The sequence below is a fragment of the Ostrinia nubilalis genome, chromosome 16 (assembly GCF_963855985.1).
Source record: "Ostrinia nubilalis chromosome 16, ilOstNubi1.1, whole genome shotgun sequence".
Classification (NCBI taxonomy): Eukaryota; Metazoa; Arthropoda; class Insecta; order Lepidoptera; family Crambidae; genus Ostrinia; species Ostrinia nubilalis.
Window position 1 is genome coordinate 5,847,242 of NC_087103.1, and position 21,217 is coordinate 5,868,458.

General features: G+C 37.8%; 1 protein-coding gene across 7 annotated transcripts in view; it reads right to left on the reverse strand.

Moving 5' to 3' along the window:
- Window positions 1–21,217, reverse strand: part of LOC135079294 (endophilin-A) — a 39,414-nt gene that overhangs the window by 6,623 nt on the left and 11,574 nt on the right. For 6 of the 7 annotated variants that reach the window (XM_063973915.1, XM_063973914.1, XM_063973913.1 and 3 more), the window contains exons 2-5: window positions 5,685–5,761; window positions 1,858–1,926; window positions 1,332–1,548; window positions 93–226 (exon numbers count right to left, since the gene is read on the reverse strand). In XM_063973915.1, the coding sequence (XP_063829985.1) occupies window positions 93–226; window positions 1,332–1,548; window positions 1,858–1,926; window positions 5,685–5,729 (465 nt within the window). In that variant the 5' untranslated portion in view covers window positions 5,730–5,761. Of the gene's footprint in view, window positions 1–92; window positions 227–1,331; window positions 1,549–1,857; window positions 1,927–5,684; window positions 5,762–15,755; window positions 15,883–21,217 lie in introns of those variants that run through there. The other variant, XM_063973912.1, reaches the window with a different exon arrangement.

A 21,217-nucleotide genomic window follows, 5' to 3' on the forward strand; every position in this document is an offset into this window, starting at 1 on the left:
GACAATAAAATCAATAATATTTTTAATAATAAAATACTATCCTACTGTAAAAAGAGGAAGATAAGTTTTACATTACCAAACCAACCACTTACCATAACCTCCTTCAAGTCTTTGGTCTGAAGATGGTGCAGCGGCTCCAAAAAGCTTTGTTTAATATTATCATCCAATGAGTATTTGACGTCGGCCATCTGCTTCAGGGCTTCTCCCATTTCGACGAGGCATTGCGCTGTAACAAGAACGGGAAAATAAAATATATCATAGCGTAAGCGCACTTTACTTCTAACGACTTAGGTTTATCAGTCGAACGAATCGCGTAGAAGCTTTGGGTCTCAAAATGGAAATCTTCGTGTGACCTTAAGAGACGCGAGAACTTTCCTTGGCTGTAGGTACATATTGCTCTTGGCCTGCCTGCTGAATTTACTGATGTTTATCAGCAGGTTAGCGTCTATGACGCGCGACTAATCTTGAACCCTTTGCGTCATGTCACTTACAGAATATCGAGTTTTCGCAGAGATTCTTTCCATGCAGCCTCCAAGAACGCTTTCTGGCTGTGGATACGTGTTGCTCTTGGCCTGCCCACTGAGCTTGCTAATGTTTATCAGTAGGGCAGCTACTGTTGGATTCTGAAAACTTTTACGGCATTGTTACTTACAGAATATCGAGTCTTCGCCGAGCTTCTTTCCATACAGCAGCATGCAGTCTCCAAGCACGCCCTCTGGCTGTGGATACGTGTTGCTCTTGGCCTGCCCGCTGAGCTTGCTAATGTTTATAGGAAGACGAGCTACTATCACTTGTGAACACCTTTGCAGTATTGATACTTACAGAATATCGAGTCCTCGCCGAGTTTCTTTCCATACAGCAGCATGCAGTCTCCAAGCACGCCCTCTGGCTGTGGATACGTGTTTCTCTTGGCTTGCCCGCTGAGCTTGCTAATGTTTATAGGAAGACGAGCTACTATCACTTGTGAACACCTTTGCAGTATTGATACTTACAGAATATCGAGTCCTCGCCGAGTTTCTTTCCATACAGCAGCATGCAGTCTCCAAGCACGCCCTCTGGCTGTGGATATGTGTTGCTCTTGGCTTGCCCGCTGAGCTTGCTAATTTATAGGGAGACTAGCTTCTATCACGTGTAAACACCTTTGCAGCATTGTTACTTACAGAATATCGAGTCTTCGCCGAGCTTGCTTCCATACAGCAGCATGCAGTCTCCAAGCACGCCCTCTGGCTGTGGATACGTGTTGCTCTTGGCCTGCCCACTGAGCTTGCTAATGTTTATCAGTAAAGCAGCTAATGTACGATCCTGAAAACTTTTGCGGCATTGTTACTTACAGAATATCGAGTCTTCGCCGAGTTTCTTTCCATACAGCAGCATGCAGTCTCCAAGCACGCCCTCTGGCTGTGGATACGTGTTGCTCTTGGCCTGCCCGCTGAGCTTGCTAATGCCTTTCACAGCAGACATCTTCGCCCGCGCCGCAGGATTCGGCTGCAGGAACTCTTTTGTCTTCGTTTGTAATTCTTCTACCAGTTCACATGTTACGTCCGTTTTCTGGAAATTATAACCATGATTCAAACTATTAGCTTCCATTCAGTAACGCTTCGTGAAAAATATTCAAAGAATAAGTAGGCGGTTTTATCAGAAATATCCACAACAAATAAATACCTTTTACAGTAAACTGAAATCTAAAACCGTTCATACAACAGCTAAGCGGGTGGGTTGACTTATTTAATCAAGTCCATTTATATTCTGATATGACGTAAGAGGTATCATGCAAACGACATTTCGTTGCGGGTTTTATTTTGTTAGAGGTTTATTTGCGTAACATTTTTATGAAATAAAGTTAACATCGTTACTTACTCTTTCCATTTCCACAAAATCCAAATCCAATTTTGTGCCCTCAGCACCGCCCATCTTTTCTGTGACATACTGTAAAAAAAACACATAATTAACCTTCATAACATAAGTGCTTCTCTCTTTTAATAGTAATTTATTTGCCGGGAAATATCTAGAACGAACAAATTACCACGTTGAAAGACAGATCGTAAAACATATTTCCCCATTATGCGGCGCGTGTACTCTCATTTTATGGCGAGGATGAAAGTTAATAAAAAAAGTTGAGTCCGCGGTAGCGCTCAAAGGGCTGTGTCGTGCTGAAATGTTACAGCGATGCATTAGAGTGTATTTAAAAAGTTCATACAAAGGACAAGTCGGAAGTATCGGAACGCGCGCCGAACAAAAGCGCGGGCCGTGGCCTAACCTTGGCCGAATTGCTCCCCGCTTCACAGGGGAGGTACCTATCGCAAAATTTAAATCGTAATAATGGGGCAAAGCTTCAGTGGCTGTTAATGAATCGCATCGACTGCGATGCTACGGGGGCGGGACTTGGCTAATTGCTGTCAATTAAATCTTTAACACCGTGTTGTTATGACTGCTAATTATGAAGAGGCTTATAAAGTCATAGAATTTACTCACAGACATTTTCGTTGCCGTGGCATTGACATATTATTTCGTATAAACCTTAATTTAAAGTCAGAGGAAGTAAGAATAATAAAGTTTAGTATTTCATTCGAATACTGATGTAGTACTTGAAAAAACTCTCCGAGTTCTGAAACTCAATTATCTATTGTAGTGTTCTGGGTGGAACTAGGTCGTCAGTTGACTGGATTTATTCTACTGAAGTTCCTTCGGCGGCACGTAGCTCGGCCAAACTTATCGCTCTACGTGACCTGTACTTAATTTACAATTCTAAGAATAACGTTATTTTCAGTTAATAGTTAGTACGTACGTACAGTACAGAATTAACATTATTTATAGTGATTATAGCCAGAAATAGACAATACATTAACGCTTTATCAAATTAGGTTACTTGTTAACTCATTTTGTTGAAATTATTTGGAATTTTAACACGCTTTATACAAGCATTTATTTACCTTTTACAATCTACGAGTATTTTTACTTTTTTACCCAACAATGGTTTCAGGGTTAAAAGTCTCACAATATAACGTAATTATGGATGTAATGTCATATACAAAGAATAGAGAAAAACTAGATAAATGATTTCCGTTGCATAGGATGTTATCTCAGGAGTACAGAACGCAAGCAAGGTTGATAACAACAAGAGCAGGTAAGTCACTTCTAAAAATAGCGAAGGTGACAATATGACGATGAGACACAGGAGCAAGGTTGCTCGGCTTGGAACTGAAGGCAACTAGTGCAGGAGATAATAGAGTGTCAATGTCGAAGGGGTCCTGCAGATGCGAAGGGCACAATAATTGGGGCACATCGATATAGGACGGGGTCACGGCCGCCCGCCCCCGCTCCCCTGGCCATCGGTCGGTGCATCCCGAAGCGCAAGGATGGGAGAATTGTTACGCAACTCCTATTATACGCCAGGATTTATGGGGAATTAAATCGTAAACGTCGTCTCCCTTGTTTGCGTAAGCCTAACAAATGCAAAATAGGGTTGACACCTGTTTTGATGACGGCTTATAAAGCGCTGTTATTGTGGTTTTCGACCGAGATTGTCTCTCGTAGAATATCAAATTTGATATCAAAACTCATTAATGAACGCTGCCGTTCGTAGCGCGTAATCCCCGTGCTTCGTCTATTAGTCAAGTATTGATCACATCACAATACTTTAGATAGGGCTTGATATAATTAATTAGAGATGTCAGAAGCAGCAAACATAAGAATACTAAAACAAAGTTAATGCAACCAAGGCGTTAAATTGCCCTCAAGATTTACATTACCAGCGGAATTCTCAACAAAGAAAAATAGCAAGGCTCGCTAAGAACTTTCTTCCCCCTCTTTTTTGCCCTAAACAACGATCAGAGATAAACCTTCGACTGAGTATTTTAAGAAGGCCAAAGAATTCCTTCCTTAATGTAATATGCCACGGGCATCCGTGTTATTTCTTTAAAGATTAATATCAATCAAAATTCTTAATATACGAGGGGAGCCAGTATTTAACGGAGAACCTTCTTGGATTTATTATTTGTTTATATGAAAGTTTTCCAAGTGTGTATTCACGAAAATATCTTTGCGTAACTCTATCCGCATGATATTTTCCTTTTCCCTGTCCATAAAATAAACATGCCAACAATATTGGGTCAGGCTTAGTCTATTATTCAATGAGGTTAGTCCAGTGGGGGCGGGGGTATCGAGATGTGCCATTACTGGCCCATCAATCACGACTCGACCTGCTTCGCTGCCATAAGTCGAAGCTGAGATCGCAGCCGGGATATAAAAACAAGATCAAATGACAAAGGCGGAGGTTGCAGCTAACTAAGATTACTTTTTGCATATCACTAGGTCACTGATGTTATCTTGAGTAATGTTTGTACAGGATTAGTGTGAGATAAGATTGGAAACACGCGCGATTTTTATGTAACTATCATGTCTCATACTTTAAAATAAAGTTTATATGCTATAGTCCAGTAAACCATAAACTCATGATAATGTGTTATGTGTAAATGATTATCCTCCTCAAATTAACAAAAGCATCTCTCATAAAACACAAAGTACATCAAGCAAATCGGAGATAAAATCTGCAAACGATCTTAACAAACGAAATTTCGTAAATTCTATTCATTGAAAGGAAGCGGGGCATTACCAAAGGGAAATAAACCCTACGAAGCAGCGCAAACGGTTATAGCACTCAATAATATTGTTGTAGGCCCTGTACAACGCGGACGTAGCGACTATTAACTTTAATGGAGTTGCGATGTCCATTCGTTTAATTGAAAAATATTTCATGCGAGCGACATCGCATATTGGCTTCCAGCTCGCTGAATCTGCGCGAGCTGAAATCCAGTTATTTCCGAAACATGGCGTCTGACCGAACGCAGGTTCGTTGCTTCAGCAATTACTGTCTTCACGAGTTAGAAATGGATAGCTAGCACTACGTTTCAGTGGACAAAAATTCCTCCAACTGAGTGTATGTTCACTTCTTCAAAATATACCTATTTGCCCAGAGCACAGGGTCGGAAGATTTCTTCTATGTAAGTATAAAATAAATTAAAACTCTGTATTTTTTTTTCTTTCAACATTTTACTTTTTTTACCCACCAATACGGCTTGCTTTCCTACTTTACTTGACGGGTTTATTGCTCCGTTGTTCTGTATTTTTAATAGAAAGAGTGAAAGTAGAGTCCTGACTCTACATAGAAAGAAGCGACAAGCACAAGTTTGTTTTATTATGATGCTCCTTGGCGCAATTTTGAGGTAATTTAGTGACCCGGAGCAGCCCAGAATACTGAGTTGACGCAAGCAATTTTGCTAAGTTAATGTCTATCGCAATTCCCCCGGTAGATTAGACACGTAAACGTTAAGGTAATCACAGACATCAGACTAAATTAAGTTGGATATTACTTATTCAATCTCCAGACATTTGAATAACGGTTTCGTCTAGCAAATTCATCGATTTAGAGTTCAGTATTTGCTTAATTAATACTGATGTTCAGACTCTCCTACTGTCATGAATCTGAAGAGCTTAAATCTTAAATCAAATAACGTCTGACGTCGATAATGGTTTTGTACCTAATCTTGGGAATAAACTTTTCTGATATCCTCCGCCTGAGGGGACGCGGTAATATTCCGGTCCATCTTTTTAATCTCAAGTTGGCCGCCGCTTATAATAGCCAAGTTTCTTTTAAAGAGATATTTTTAATAAGACGCCGTCCTCACCTGATTAGCTTTGTTGATCTGTTTCTTGAGTCCAGCGAACGCCATTATTGAGCGATCTTATTGCTAACGATTCCAACCTGGAAAAAAGAAAGACGCAGTTTTAATTACGAACGAGGATTCAAACTAATTAGCATACAAATTCGCGACCTATGCGTACTAAACCAATATCTTAGGAGGCATAAGCAAAGGTAAATGTTATTTTATTATTACTTTTAGTAAAAAAATCTATATACAATAAATCATACTATAGGTCCTTGAGTCCTTCCTTACGTAGCGCCTACGCTTCAATAGCTTACATTATTGCCTTGCTTTACGCCAATTACCGTGCAATCTACGTGACACGTGTTGCCAGATGGCTCTATGGATTATTTGTTAAATTATTCCCCTTAAGATAACATAAATAAAACACTATGTTTGTAAAATTTAACATCAAACAACAAGGTTCTGTTTAACAAAGAGGAAAAGTACAAAAAGTTTTCAGTTATTTTTTCTTCTTTTAAAAATTTATCTAATTCAGTTAAAGCTTGTGGGAACTCGTCGTACTTATATTAACGTGTATAAAATTCTTAATTTTGTCTCCTGAAAATCCTCCAATACCCTTAGAAAGAATGTAGATTTTTATTCTGGAGTTACCTTCTGAAATTGGCACGTATGTGGTAGTGGTAGAGCTACAGACAAATTAATATACAAAATGTTAGAGATACCTAGGTAATATAGCCACAAACGACTGTCAAATCCCAATAGTTTGACGCCAAGTTAGTACCTAATTCAGAGCCCGATATTAACTTCGCAGAACTCGGGTTAGTCACCCCATGTTTCACCCCAATCGATTGTAAATGCAAATCCGCCGTCTGGAAGTGCCACGTTTGCTCGATAAAAAGTGCCTTACAAGCGTGGGTACGGCTCTTAACATTAATAAATAGTTTTTAATACAAAAGTTTGGAGTAAAACTTCTTCTAGAAGAGCAGAGCGAGCGAGCGAGTTTGTTATTGGCACCGTGCCACGGATCGATAGTATACGCTGCGAGACTCTGTGACTAACGTTATGTAACTCCACATTAACCCCTATCGCACTGGTGCATTGTGGGGAATGACCGTCACCAGTGCGGGTCACTGGAATCCATTAACTACCTTATGAAAACGAAAATTGTTTGCAGATAATCTCACTTGACCAGTTCCTTATAGCGGAAATGTTTACAGAATATTATAAACAACATAAATGTCGTTAGCACGATTACGATAACGGTGCGAGAATGATTAATCGTTACATTGTGAGTAATACACATTTAATAAACAATATCATTCAATGAACTCCCGTCAGCGAAGCACGATATCAATATTTATAAACCGTTCATATTAACATTTTAAACTAAATAAATAAGCGATACTAATAAAACAGTGCAATTTCATGTGCAAATAATCTTAGCACTACAAACTACACTCTTTTATGTATTGTGAAGCTAAGTACATAAACCACAAAGTGCAATAAAGCGTGTATTTTATTAGCTTTCATTCTCATCGACGCGGAGGTCAATCCAATAATAAGATCCTAGCTACTGCATATGTCGGCTTTACTCGGGTGCAGTCAATTCAATGTATTATTTATTACTTCGAACAAAAGCAAGTAAAATTGTTTCAATCTATGAAAACAAATGCATTTTAAAATCCTCCCACACGTGATGAAATAGAATGAAAAACGAAAATAAAATGCTGAACATTTTCTTAAAGGTTTTATAAAAAGGTCAGATAAGAATCAATGGCAGATAAAAAAGCCATTTTCATTCAGCCGTAAATAAAAATAAAGTATTTATATTGATAGAGCCTCTATACGCGAACTCGTAGGTTGTGAAATGCCAACCACCACGTGTGTGGGCGTACGTACATGCTCTTTAAATTGCTTTGCGAGTCTCTCATAAAACGGTACCATTATATTAAGTCCTATTATTTTCCATTAAACTCTATCCACATTATGCTAAAATTAAACATTAATGGACATGCGATCAAAATAACATTCAATTATGATATAACTTTCTATTAGTGATTTAGTAGTTATACACGGTGATTTTGCTTAATGAGTATCCAATTTTTTTTAATAAGCTCTATAGAACAATTAAACAATACCTACTATAAATCTTAATTATTTTTAATCGTAGTATTACATTTAATAATAATGATAGTTATTCCTGAAGACGAACATCAATCACAAGAGGAAAATCAATTGCTTGTTTCATAAATATTCTAATAGTGCATGTGGTTCCAGTTACTTTGGGAAATTGCAGACTTGGACTAACTCAAATGTCTGAAAAGTGCTGTACCGTAATTTCGTGGAGTTTTACGTGTTGACGCTGGGCCTACGCTCAACATCCATAACTTTTATAGTAACCCTTATAAACGTGAACCAGCGAGTTGATATGATAAAAGCACAATAAAAACAGCCTGAGTGCCTTAACTTGCTCTATTAAAACTGAAATGGGACTTATCGCATTATAAACCCTATCATCTCTCATCAGAGGCGTTTCATTGATTAAATAAATCACATTATAGTACACACATGACGGTAATTAGTAATATTGTGTTAGGTACAAGAGGTGCGGTCCCTCTGGAGGCTGTACGTAATTACCGCTGAATTTCAGTCAGTTCCCGACTAACCTTGTTTGTTAATTACTGCATGCCAAGTGTTGGAACACTATTTTATTAATAAGGCTGTGCTTGTAAGAATTCATACAAACTTTAATCAACCATCAAGTTCAGGAATTAAACGAGTTTAACTTCACTGTTACCTACTCCGAAAATAAGGCACATTATTATAGACAGGAATTCTTCACTGATAATATTATAAGAAGTGGATTAATAAATGTCAGACGTAGGATTCCCCGAACCGAATTTACCGCTCTCTTGGATGTTAAAAGTAAAAATGTTATTACATTTTAGAGTAGAATCTAGAAGTGAAGTTATTGATTGAGCAAGTCAGCAGACAAGTAATTTTAAGACTCAGTTTGCGATTCGCGTAGAAATCCGCTCAAATCTTAAACGGATCCATATACGATTGGTGCAGATTCCTGTGAAAATTGGAATTCGAATGCTTCAATAGTGCCTTATCGAATCTTAAATTCTGCCCGAGTGCATCGTTACCACCTGTGGCTGGACGATATTAGCATCGTGAAATACGGTGAGATGATACGGCATCTTCTTTTAAGTCACATGCAAGCGTAAAATTAAGTATTTTTGGGAAGATTTTTAAATAAGCTATACAGAGTGTTAGGTAAATGGGTATATGAGCCGACACTAGCCCATGTTAACATGGGCATATAAATGGTATGGTGAAGTCAGAAATTCGATGTCATCATTTTAATTTTTTTAATTTTCATACAAAATAAATTTTATAAAATCCGATTTGTATGAAAATTAAAATAATTAAAATGAAGATATCAATTTTCTGACTTCACCATACCATTTATATGCCCATGTTAACATGGGCTAGTGTCGGCTCATAATAATATACCCATTTACCTAACACCCTGTATATTTTATTTTAATTTTTTTTGATAACATGTAAATCGAACTACCTACTACAACCGATCACTACAAAGATGAAAGTATGTTATCTTATTGAGTATTCTTTGTAAGCCCGTAGTGCTCATACCGATTATAAAAATAACCTTCCTTTGATTGTTCTTTACGTAGGCAATTGTATTATTACAGTTCAAATGATTTATGAGGAGCCAGTAGAGCTGAATTTGGCAAGAAGGTAAATTCTTTTGAAGACGCTTGAGGTCACAGGTAGGGCCGCTAAGGGGCCGTCCATATATTACGTCATTCTAAATTAGGGGGGGGGGGGGGTTTGGTCTGCGGATGACGGTAAATGATAGATAGGGGGGGGGGGGGTGTTTCGAAATTGACGTCATTCTTATTTATTTATTTATAGTTTATTGTTCACCTACAAAAAGATTATTTCTAAAAAGAAATTTCTTCCAGCACACCTAGGTTGGCACCCGGGGCGATCACCCCCCCCCCCCCCCCCCCCCCGTCACAAGTCCTATGGCACCCCCTGGTACCCCCGCCAGGATTTTTGGGGTTTCCTACCGATTGAAAGACAATCGCACCCCCCCACCCCCCCGTATCATGACATAGACCGCAGATTTGCCATGCAGATGTGCCAGGGAGTACTAATCTGCGCGACTTGTGTCACCCCCTGATGCTTGGCACCCGGGGCGGACCGCCCCCACCGCCCCCCCCCCCCCCCCCCCCCCCTTCCGCCGCTACTGATTACATATAATACTAGCTGCCCGCCCCGGCTTCGCCCGTGGTACTTACGTGTATTATACATATAAACCTTCCTTAAGAATCACTCTATCTATTAAAAAAAAAAAAAGGTGATTCTACAAGTGTTTTAATTTTGTCAAACTGGTAATGACGTCAATTTTGGGAGAAGGGGGGGGGGGGTCATTAAGAAATGACGCTAGGATGATTGTAGGGGGGGGGGGGGGTCTAAAATCTGAAAAAATCGATGACGTAATTTATGGACGGCCCCTAAGCCGCTGCTGTGGTCGCTGAGTTTCTCAAATGGAATGCCCATTAGGTATTCCGAAATTGTAGCAAGGTAGAGTCCGTCTTTGCGAACAATATTAAGGATATTTAATTAATGTAAGTGCCTATTTGGATCTTCAACATGAAAGTTTACCAATAGATAAATAAATACTTAAACAGCTCTTTTTCCAAAAATATTTTGCTCATGCTGTTCGTATGTAGGTTATAAAAATTTGTGTCATAATACTAAATGTCTGACTTTATAATATCTATGACGGCATCAACATAATTATTATTATGTTAATGGTATGATGAGTGATGAAAGTCTATTACTATAACCAACCATAAGCGTGAATATTTTATTCACCACTAAACAAAAAATGAATGAACTTTGTTAAAGTCAAACCAAAGTTGTCTTGAAACTTTTTTGTAACTCGACAATTAACTGTTTCTTTAAATTTTGAACTACTAACTTATCTTATTCGTTGATCACTAATTTATCAGCTGCTAATTGGAACACTAATAAAGGTAAGTACAAATTAAAGTCTATTATGTAACCAATAAACAATGTTTCCCCTACACAAGTAAGCTTCGCATCTTAAGCGAATCAGCCCCCAGGTAAAATGTTTCTCACGTTAAGGAAACACTCGTTGTTACAGCAATTAGCTAATTAGCTGAGCACACCTCACGTAAAGACACTCGCCTCCACCATAATCCGACTAGTTGATTAACAAATTCTCATAAATAGATCAAGCACTCTTAGAAATATACAGGGTTACTGTCTTGTAGTAACACACCGGTAAACTCGCAGGACTAGGTAGATAGACATTGTAAATACGTTAGTTTTCTTTTTCATACCAATTTAATTTTCCGCATGTTTATAAATCGACGCGCAATATCAAGATCAGATAAGCCAACTAGCGTAACTTGATCACAAATCGTTACTTTACTTATGAATGAGTTATAGTCCTAGTCCTCAGGACTAGGCTGCTGGTATTTTTCAAATAACCCTGTATAAGATTCTCTTTGCACTGATTTATTTGAGTTTGAAACTTCAAAGTAATTAGACCACGTTTATGTAATTCGTTTCTTTTCCACCATTACGTAATGGTATGCCGGTTGTTGGCGACAGACCTCTTTTAGATTTATTTACTTTTTATTATTTTTTACTTTTCTATTTTTGTATTTATGTTTAGAATGTTTGAATTTTCTATTGTTTTTGATTGATATTGTTTCTTGACAATACCTATGGCAGTTTTTCGATTTTACTCAACGAGAAAAGTGCTCTTTGTGCAATATAAAGTTTAGTGAAGTGTTATTGTGAGTTTCATTCAATAGTAGCCCTGCCCTGCTCCCTCATAGTCTACAACCATCGTTGACACCGGTATTTCAATATTTTAGGTCTCGTAGTAACAGACGTTATTATGTAACACTTGACAGTTCTTAAAGGCTCAAGATGTAGAGAATATTTCCCTGTAATTAACGTTTTTCGTGGAATCAGTTGGATTCGTTGTCAAATAAACAGGTTCTCTAATATATTTTGATAAAAATATATTCTTACTATAGTAATTCTACTCATGGAGAGGCGTGTTTGTCAAATAAAATACAGTTGTCAGTAGTTAATGAAGACGAACCGGTAATTATGAAAGGAGCTATTATTCCCGCATTGGAGAAAACCTAAAAAGCCTCAATGGAAATATGTTAGATCCTGTGACTAGAAAAATCATGGTTCTACATAGCCACATTGATTAATATGTGCCATATCACATATTTGTCCATATCAAAGGATTAATAAGGTTTTTCTGAAACTATCCGACACTATAATAAATAGCTAGATTCTAACCACCATGGTTAAAATCATAAATTACATGAGTAAATAGTATCCGGTCCGGTATCCCAGAATTCATTCCTTACCTATTTAACCAAAAATGTTCACAGAAATTCTTTTTATAGCCGGCTATCTCAAAGATATCCAATCAGAACAAGTAATTTTCTTTTTTGTAGGCTGTAATAGCTTTTGTTTCTAGTTTCCGAATCACGAAATCTATTATCTTATCAGATTAAGGTAGATAAGTCCTTTAATAAGGAAACCAAACCGGGAACCAAACCTAGTCCTTGCCAGATCGAAAGAGTCCATCCAACTAACTCCTGAACTTATCTTTAGTAAGTAATAATATACAGGGTGTCCCAAAAACAATGGATAACCCTGTAACCATCGGTAGGCCTCGCCATGGTCTCCCTAACATCCAATTTTGACCCCAGTAAAAATATCACCGTTTTCAAGATTTTCAAGTTTTTGTGCATTTTTAGAAAATTGCCACCTGCGATTACTTTTTCTCATGCCATTTCTACAAATGAGGATACTTTTCAATCTAGTTTTTTTCCATATCACAAGGGATAGTTGGGCTATCAAAAGAAAATATTAAAGTTCAACAAACTAGTTTAAAAGTATGAAAATTTTAAGAAATTGCAGAGAAGAAAGAAAAATTAATTCATTGTCTTGCACTTGTGATCAGCCATCGTGTAAAAAAAATGTAGGAAGACCATCGTGCCCATTACCTTAAAAACTTCCTTGGTTAATTGAGATTCTAAAAAGATATCACAAGCCTATGTATTCTGTATTATTTTTATCTTATGGCTACTTGAATAGCAACTGGGATGAAAACTGCAAAAATCTGGGGGCACGGCAGTGCCCCCACCAAGTCGAGCAAAAAAGCGGCACGGCCGTACCATCCTTTTCTCGAAGCAATTCAGGCCATTTTCGACCGCCTGTAACTTCGTTGTGGATAAAACTAGAAGGCTGAATTTTCATTAGCTATGCAGGCATTGTAAAGACACGGTATATTTAAAATTTCATTCAATTTGAACCAGTAGTTTAAGAATTATAACGGGTCAAAGTTACTTAATTTTGTCACTCACTGACTGACTCACTGACTCACTGACTCACTGACTCACCGATCATCAAAACTCTAAGGCACTTCTAGCAGACCTAGAAGCTTCAAATTTGGAATATAAGTAGTGTTTGGTGTATGAATCAAGGAAAAACTAAAATATTTGGGGGCACGGTAGTGCAACCGCCAAGTCGAGTAAAATTTTTCAATTTCGGTCCAGTTTTCTAGATACATAACTGCTGTCTACAAAATACAAAAAGAAATGATATTTGGGGGCACGGTAGTGCAACCGCCAAGTCGAGTAAAATTTTTCAATTTCGGTCCAGTTTTCTAGATACATAACTGCTGTCTACAAAATACAAAAAGAAATGATATTTGGGGGCACGGTAGTGCAACCGCCAAGTCGAGTAAAATTTTTCAATTTCGGTCCAGTTTTCTAGATACATAACTGCTGTCTACAAAATACAAAAAGAAATGAGATCCCATCAAAAACAATACTTGTCAAAAAAACCAAGTCTCGCAACTCAGTTGTTCTACGGTAAAAAGTTGTGAGATCCATGTAATACCAAGTCCAGGCCAGGAAATCTTTAACGTTTTACATAAATATATTGACTTGGCCATCGCATGAAAACACGTGTAAATTAAATTATTTAGTGCGATGGCCAAGTCAATAATTTATGTAAAACGTTAAAGATTTCCTGGCCTGGACTTGGTATTACATGGATCTCACAACTTTTTACCGTAGAACAACTGAGTTGCGAGACTTGGTTTTTTTGACAAGTATTGTTTTTGATGGGATGAGTTTTTCTCGTAATAGTTAAACTAGGACTGCATAGTGGCATTAAATACAAATGGATAATTTTTAGCGTAGGAATTTTAATAAAGCAACATTTAATCATCATCATCATCATCATTTCAGCCATAGAACGTCCACTGCTGAACATAGGCCTGTACCCCAATGATTTTCATAATGACCGCTTGGTACCGGCCTGCATCCAGCACCTTCCTGCTTACCTTTATGAGGTCGTCGGTCCACTTTGTAGGTGGACGTCCTACGATGCGCTTTCCGGTACGTAGCCTCCACTTTAACCCTGCTGCCTCAGTTCTGCAAACTACTGTGCCCTGCCCATTGCCACTTCAGCTTGCTGATCCGTCGAGGTATGTCAGCGACTTTAGGTCGTTTACGGATCTCCTAATTTTTGATACGATTTCGTAAAGAAACCCGAGCATAGCCCCTTCCATAGCACGCTGTCCAAAAAATCCACGTTTCCGAGCCGTGTATTATCACGGGTATCTGTCTATAGGCACATTTATAAGGTTTAAAACAAAAATTAAGTAATCACAAAAACGCAGAACGGACGGCCAATGGGGCAACAGGGTTCAAGTGGAGGCTACGTACCGGAAAGCGCATCGTAGGACGTCCACCTACAAAGTGGACCGACGACCTCATAAAGGTAAGCAGGAAGGTGCTGGATGCAGGCCGCTACCAAGCGGTCATTATGAAAATCATTGGGGTACAGGCCTATGTTCAGCAGTGGACGTCCTATGGCTGAAATGATGATGATTATGATGATGATTAAATGTTGCTTTATTAAAATTCCTACGCTAAAAATTATCCATTTGTATTTAATGCCACTGTGCACTTGTGCAGTCCTAGTTTAACTATTACGAGAAAAACTCATTTTTGCAGTTTTCATACTAGTTGCTATTCAAGTAGCCATAAGATAAAAATATTACAGAATACATAGGCTTGTGATACCTTTTTAGAATCTCAATTAACCAAGGAAGTTTTTAAGGTAATGGGTACGATAGTCTTCCTACATTTTTTTTACACGATGGCTGATCAAAAGTGCAAGACAATGAATTAATTTTTCCTTCTTCTCTGCAATTTCTTAAAATTTTCATACTTTTAAACTAGTTTGTTGAACTTTAATATTTTCTTTTGATAGCCCAACTATCCCTTGTGATAAGGAAAAAAACTAGATTGAAAAGTATCCTCATTTGTAGAAATGGCATGAGAAAAAGTAATCGCAGGTGGCAATTTTCTAAAAATGCACAAAAACTTGAAAATTTTGAAAACGGTGATATTTTTACTGGGGTCAAAATTGGACGTTAGGGAGACCATGGCGAGGCCTATCGATGGTTACAGGGTTATCCATTGTTTTTGGGACACCCTGTATGAACGGCCGCTATAACATAATTAAACCAACGAAACTAATCTTCGTTTCTCATTAGTGATCATAATAATGGTATAGTTAATCCGCTTTGACAGAATCCAAGAATTACAAATAACCGTAAATACAAGCGATAAACACAAAGGCCAGACCATACACACTTGTGTAATGTAATTGAGTAATGTATAATTCAATAATTTCCGAGCACCTGCTATTTTATCGATAAACGATCGGTAAATGATGGAAATTATACTAAACGATATCAATAACCAACCATAACAATTACATGAATATGTGCTGTAGTAATCGACACAGTTGACCTCACATTATAGTTCCAATTTAAGGTACTAATGAAGCAGAAATCGTAAAACATGCGTGACATTTCCCTCACAGATATTACGACATCAAATGTTACAATATCAGCAAAAATGGACACGGAACAGGCAGTACAACATCTATATTATGAATAGTATTCATTACCTTAACCTTTAATTTCTGGTTTTGTATTTATTTGAGTGGTACGAGATCACTGTCACAAATACACAGTCGGCAAGAAAATGGTTACGAGTATTGCTACGTAGAGCCGCGCCGTAGCCGACAAATCTCGTAGTTCGGAAGCGACTGGCGCTCGTAGCGCTACGGTGGCGTAGGGTTGCGCGCGCAGCCTCGCCCCTTATTACACGTGAATCCAATACCAATCCGCTGGTTCACGAGATTTCCAAGTGTTTTCACGTTCAATTTTAAATATTTAAATTTTTAATCCCATGTGATAGACTACGGCATGACCAGTCATAAAGATTCGATGATAACTGTTAAATTTTTAACAAAGACTTCTCATCGCCCAAACAGTTACGTACAGTCCAGTCTGTTCGAGACAAGAGAAACGATAATATCGACAGACCGCAATAAATCGACACGGCTATTACATAACGGGCGCTTCATCAGAATTTAATTTTGATCAGCGGTTCCCGATGTATCGGTAATCTATGCCTGAAAATCTGAATTTCAGGAGTCGCCCGACACATCTCTCGGACATTGTGTTGTTAGAATTATTTATGAAGTTAAGTGACTCGTTTCGGTGGTGGGCTCGTAAAGAGATACGACGTATCCGAGGGCCTGTTTTATTTTCGGTGGTTACGAGCCACGACGGCGGGTCTGTATTTTGAGGCCAAATTGCCAGATTCAAATTAATTTCCCGCGATAAGCCGTGCCATAATATTATTTAGGAGAGTCATTTTTCCTGAAACTTCAGTCATTGACAACTCACAGACAAGCTAAATAATGGAAAAGTCGACTTATACCAAACGAGTAGGTACTACGGGAAAAATGTCATCAAAGACCTAGAGCTAAACAATTTAAAAACCTGTCAAAACAAATGAAAACGATAAAAGGCTGAAATAACGCAGCTTAACGCTTTCTCGTCGATGTATTCATGAGACAACCTTTTCTTTACAATGTAAAGTTGATAGATCGTTGCGAGAACGTGACCCTGTCTTTCGCAATAAACGCTGAAAGAAATTGACCGCAAACACCCGCTATAAAACACAATAAGTCAAAATTGTGACAGCGGCCATCCCTACATTATTCCACATTGCGCATTCGGCACGAATTCGTGTGTTTGCCGAAAATTCAATATCAGAAGCAGCAAGCAAAATGATAATGCGGTTCGTGCGAGGAGGATTCGGGCTAATATGACGTCATCGTGCTAGTGTCCAGTGCCAACTTACGACTCACATTACAGAACGTTTTCCGACGTCAATGGACTGGATTGTGAGATTTTCCCCGTCTCTGCAAACTGAGTTTGACTCAGTTTTAGTTTCTGAAGTAGTTAAAGGGAACGAACTAAAATGGAATTGGAAAGCCAATGAACTAGTAGTTTCCATTCCAAAATAAATAAGTGAACTAACATTTGACTATAGAAATAATATCTATAAGGTTATCTCTGACTCTATTTCAATTATCTCTACTGTAGCAATCACTGAAAATCATGTGAGATAAAACAACAACAAAAACGATTGAGCATTTGTATGATATTATACTGATATTACTGCCTCATAACGTGACATCCCGTTATTCATACAACCAAATAAGTCTAGACGTACGAAAAGAATTCTGAATCAACCACGAGCGATATGTCGACGAAAACGCTTGTTGGTTTCTAAGCACGAAAGCGATTTATTTCTGGAAACATCTTTCCTTACGCCTACATGTCTCTAGGGGCCCCGTGGATCATTCTGCTCCTGTAATAGCTGAGAAAATGGAGATAGAATAAGGGAAAACATATTTTGAAGAATATGCCATTTACTTAAAAACTCTTTGTCTGGCGATTGCTCTAAGGCCTAAGCAATTCTTTATGGAGTATGGTATTCGAATTCGCGGCAAAAATGACTCAAAACAAGGCGGGTCCACGAAGCCAAGACAATTTCGCACGAGATTGGCTTTACGTGACAGAGACAAAATTGCTGACAATGGAGTTTCAAGAAGTCTTCATTCCAACAACAAATATCTCGCTCAACTGAGTGCTTAATCAAAATAATGTTTAAGAACCGAGACCTTTGTGACATTTTCCTGTTCGCATAATAAAACGGGAACTTGCCAAGAATTGTTAAATAATTCAAGCATTTAATAAGTTAATGAAGAGGCTTTAAGTAAACTCGTATTTGGTATAACGTTCAAGGATGATTAATTTATTGGATAGGCTAAAATAAGACGTGTAAATGAGGTAGAAGTAATTGGGCAAATAAGAATTCAGGACGTTGCCTTCTAAGTGGGATGAAGAGAAACTAAATACACCGCCTACGTAGTAACTTGGAGAGGGGTAACATAAGACTCATAAGAGCTTGGAGAATATCCTAAGAAAATAAATGTAAGTTCATTTTATGATGTTAGAGCTACAATAACTTTAAAGCCCTAGACAAGCAACTTGACTCTCCAGTAAAGTACTCTATTGTCAAGTATATTTTCTGGAACAAAGCTCTTTCAAGTAATGAGAAATGAAAGTAGATTATGTTGTTCTCAAAGATATTTCATGTAAAAATTAGTAACGAATTAAATTATTTATTTTTATTGTTGAATTAGTAGGATCATAAGCAATTACCTACTAACTCATTACATTAGATTGCTTTCTCACAGACACTCGCAGATATATCTGCAATATACATAAGTACAAATATAGATATACCTTCCACCTTTGATCATCAACAGCGATTTAATTAAGCAACTCAGAGGAAAATTAACGTTATGGTCTTAATTATGTAGCATGATAGAAAATTGCAATCTATTGGATAATTCATTATGTATTGGTAAAGTAGGTTTTCTTTTATGTGTCCGTTTTGTGTGGGGTACAATCAAGTACATCATTTTGTCTACCTATTTATCTACGTCACTACTCGGGATGTTGACGGCGAATATTTGGTATTTATTGATCGCATGTAATAATTAGATGCCATTTGAGAAACAATGAATTGGCGCCTCAAGGCTGTAATAACAAACTCTATTGTCATGATAATGTGTTCACCGCTGGCTGTCTCGTTCGACACAAAGCGTAAAATGTACACGCGTGTTTATAAAGTATTTGAATTAGTAATCATGTGGTATCATCAAAATTTCACCGCCCTCAGACGAAGGACCATTTCACGAACAACTAGGCACATGCGTTAAGCGCGCTTCAGGCATAATGGAGATTCACAGGAATAAGTGGATCATTCGTAAATAATTGATGTGTGCCCGGCTTAACCTAGGAAAAACATCATAAAACATTTAGTACAAAATTACAGCACATACAATATGAACGGTGGTATTAAACAAATAAATAAATTGAGATTAAATTAGTGTCTCGTTACGCATGAAAAGTTCTACGTAGGTGTGCAATTTTTTTTCTATACCAGAAAATCAAGAATTAACTTGACTTTCATTTCATTCGTACGTCTACGTACCTAGAATATAGTTTTTACTAGAAGTAGGTAAATACCACTGATCTTAGGAATGACTTTCATGATCCAGAATAATTAGTTCATATCATGAATCATCAAGTCAAAGACCCCGTTCTGTGTGCTCAAACCAAGAATGTGTTTAAATGGCGCGTACGGATCCGACCTAGCGTGACACCCAGCAGTCCTCAATTTTATGTCATGAACTGATGAATAAGGACCGTCACGCACGTGACTGTGCTGCCAGTGAGTGACCGATCGGTTCATTCAAACAAGGAGGCCGGATCGAAGAGAATGCGCGCGCACACTTCTCCATCCCTGACTCGGCTTAACACGAAGGATCGAATCCTTGTCGAGATTTAAAAAGGAATTGTCTAGTTGTCTGTACGCTCATTGAGTGGCTATAATTAACGAGAGCACCTTTGTTATTAATCAAACTCATGAAGTACCTTACCCTAATAAGTATAGAAATTATATCAATCAATGGATCATAACCGAGTCAATTCATTACTCATACAAGAAAGGTATCTTCTGTTCACGTTAACAATCAAAGTCAATCATAAGAAATCACAATCAATGAAAATTATAATACGAATTCAAAGCTTTAGAGAATTTGCGAACAATTTATGTTGTCTCTGCTATTTAATGTTTAATTAATTATTTTATCTTCTTTTATACTTAGTGATGTTGAATTTAAGAAACAGGTAACGGAATTTTGCATTTAATTACACACGTAATATCAAGTCAAAAGATTTACCCTATTTATAGCATTCGATTCAGGTTGGTTTTTGTTACGTAAGCCATTAAGATCAACGTAAGACGGTGATGCTGAAATTTAATGGGGTCGAGGGACCGAATGTAAGCCAATGTGTCACGGGCGCGGGGGTCTCTAAGAAGTCGGAACTTCGAGTCCGTTCGGAAATGTGGGTCGCGAACCATCGGCCTTTCTTTTCTATTCCCATCATCGGAATTCACCCTTTATCCCTATAGCATTTTGGTCCATTTCAAAACGATTATCATCCAGTTATAAGATTGGTTATCTGAAACTCTGCTAATACACATTTAAATCCAAACTTTCAGAAACTGTGTGGTTTGGGAGAGATTAAAGTAATTATGATAATAGCTTAAGCTATCTCAGTTAACAGAGTTTAAAAACTGCCATTGTTGAGCTGGATGCTTTTGCGGGATTTAATGATCCATACAATCTCAAGGATATAAAAGGGACAAACAAAACCCTGTTGGTTGTGTAAAATTAAATATTTAGTAGACAAGCGAAATTACGTTTTAAACAAATATTTACATGTAGCAACATTCTGAAATTCCAAAAAACCAAACAATACGCAATTTATAATCATACCTCTGCGTTTCTGCTAATTAAATTTAGGACTTTGTGAACATGCCAAACGAAAAACAAATTAGGGAAATTCGTGTTGTTTAGCGGTATGAGCCAACATGGCGAAAAATTTGAAATTAGGTTAGGCTTACTGCAATTCGGTAAAATGCTAAAAACAGCCTAGAATCTAACTGGATCTGGTTATGGGTTTACATAAGAGCATGGCGTGGGCTTAGGAGACGCCATTATCTTGGGCGCCCGACTGTCTGCCGTCATAATTCCAGTGCTGCAGCCTAGATTTCGCACACAAATAGGTTACGGAAATGTTAGTGGGGAGACATTTTTTTACCCCACTAGCTTTTGCTCGCGACTTCGCCTGCGTGAATTGAGGTCTGTCACAGAAAAATATAGCCTGTTCCAGGAATAATGTAGCTTTCTACTTTTGAAAGAATTTTGAAAATTGGTTCAGTAATTCCAGATATTACTTTCTAAGTAACGATATTTTTATGCCTGGTGCGGGCGGCACAGGACCGGTCTTTGTGGAAATTCTTGTCTTCTTTGTCCAGCAGTGGACGTAATTCGGCTGAAATGACGACAATATTTTTATAGTATGCATTGGTATAGTAGAAGAAAGTAATAGATAAAAATTTTTGCTAATTATAAAGATTTATCTGTACACC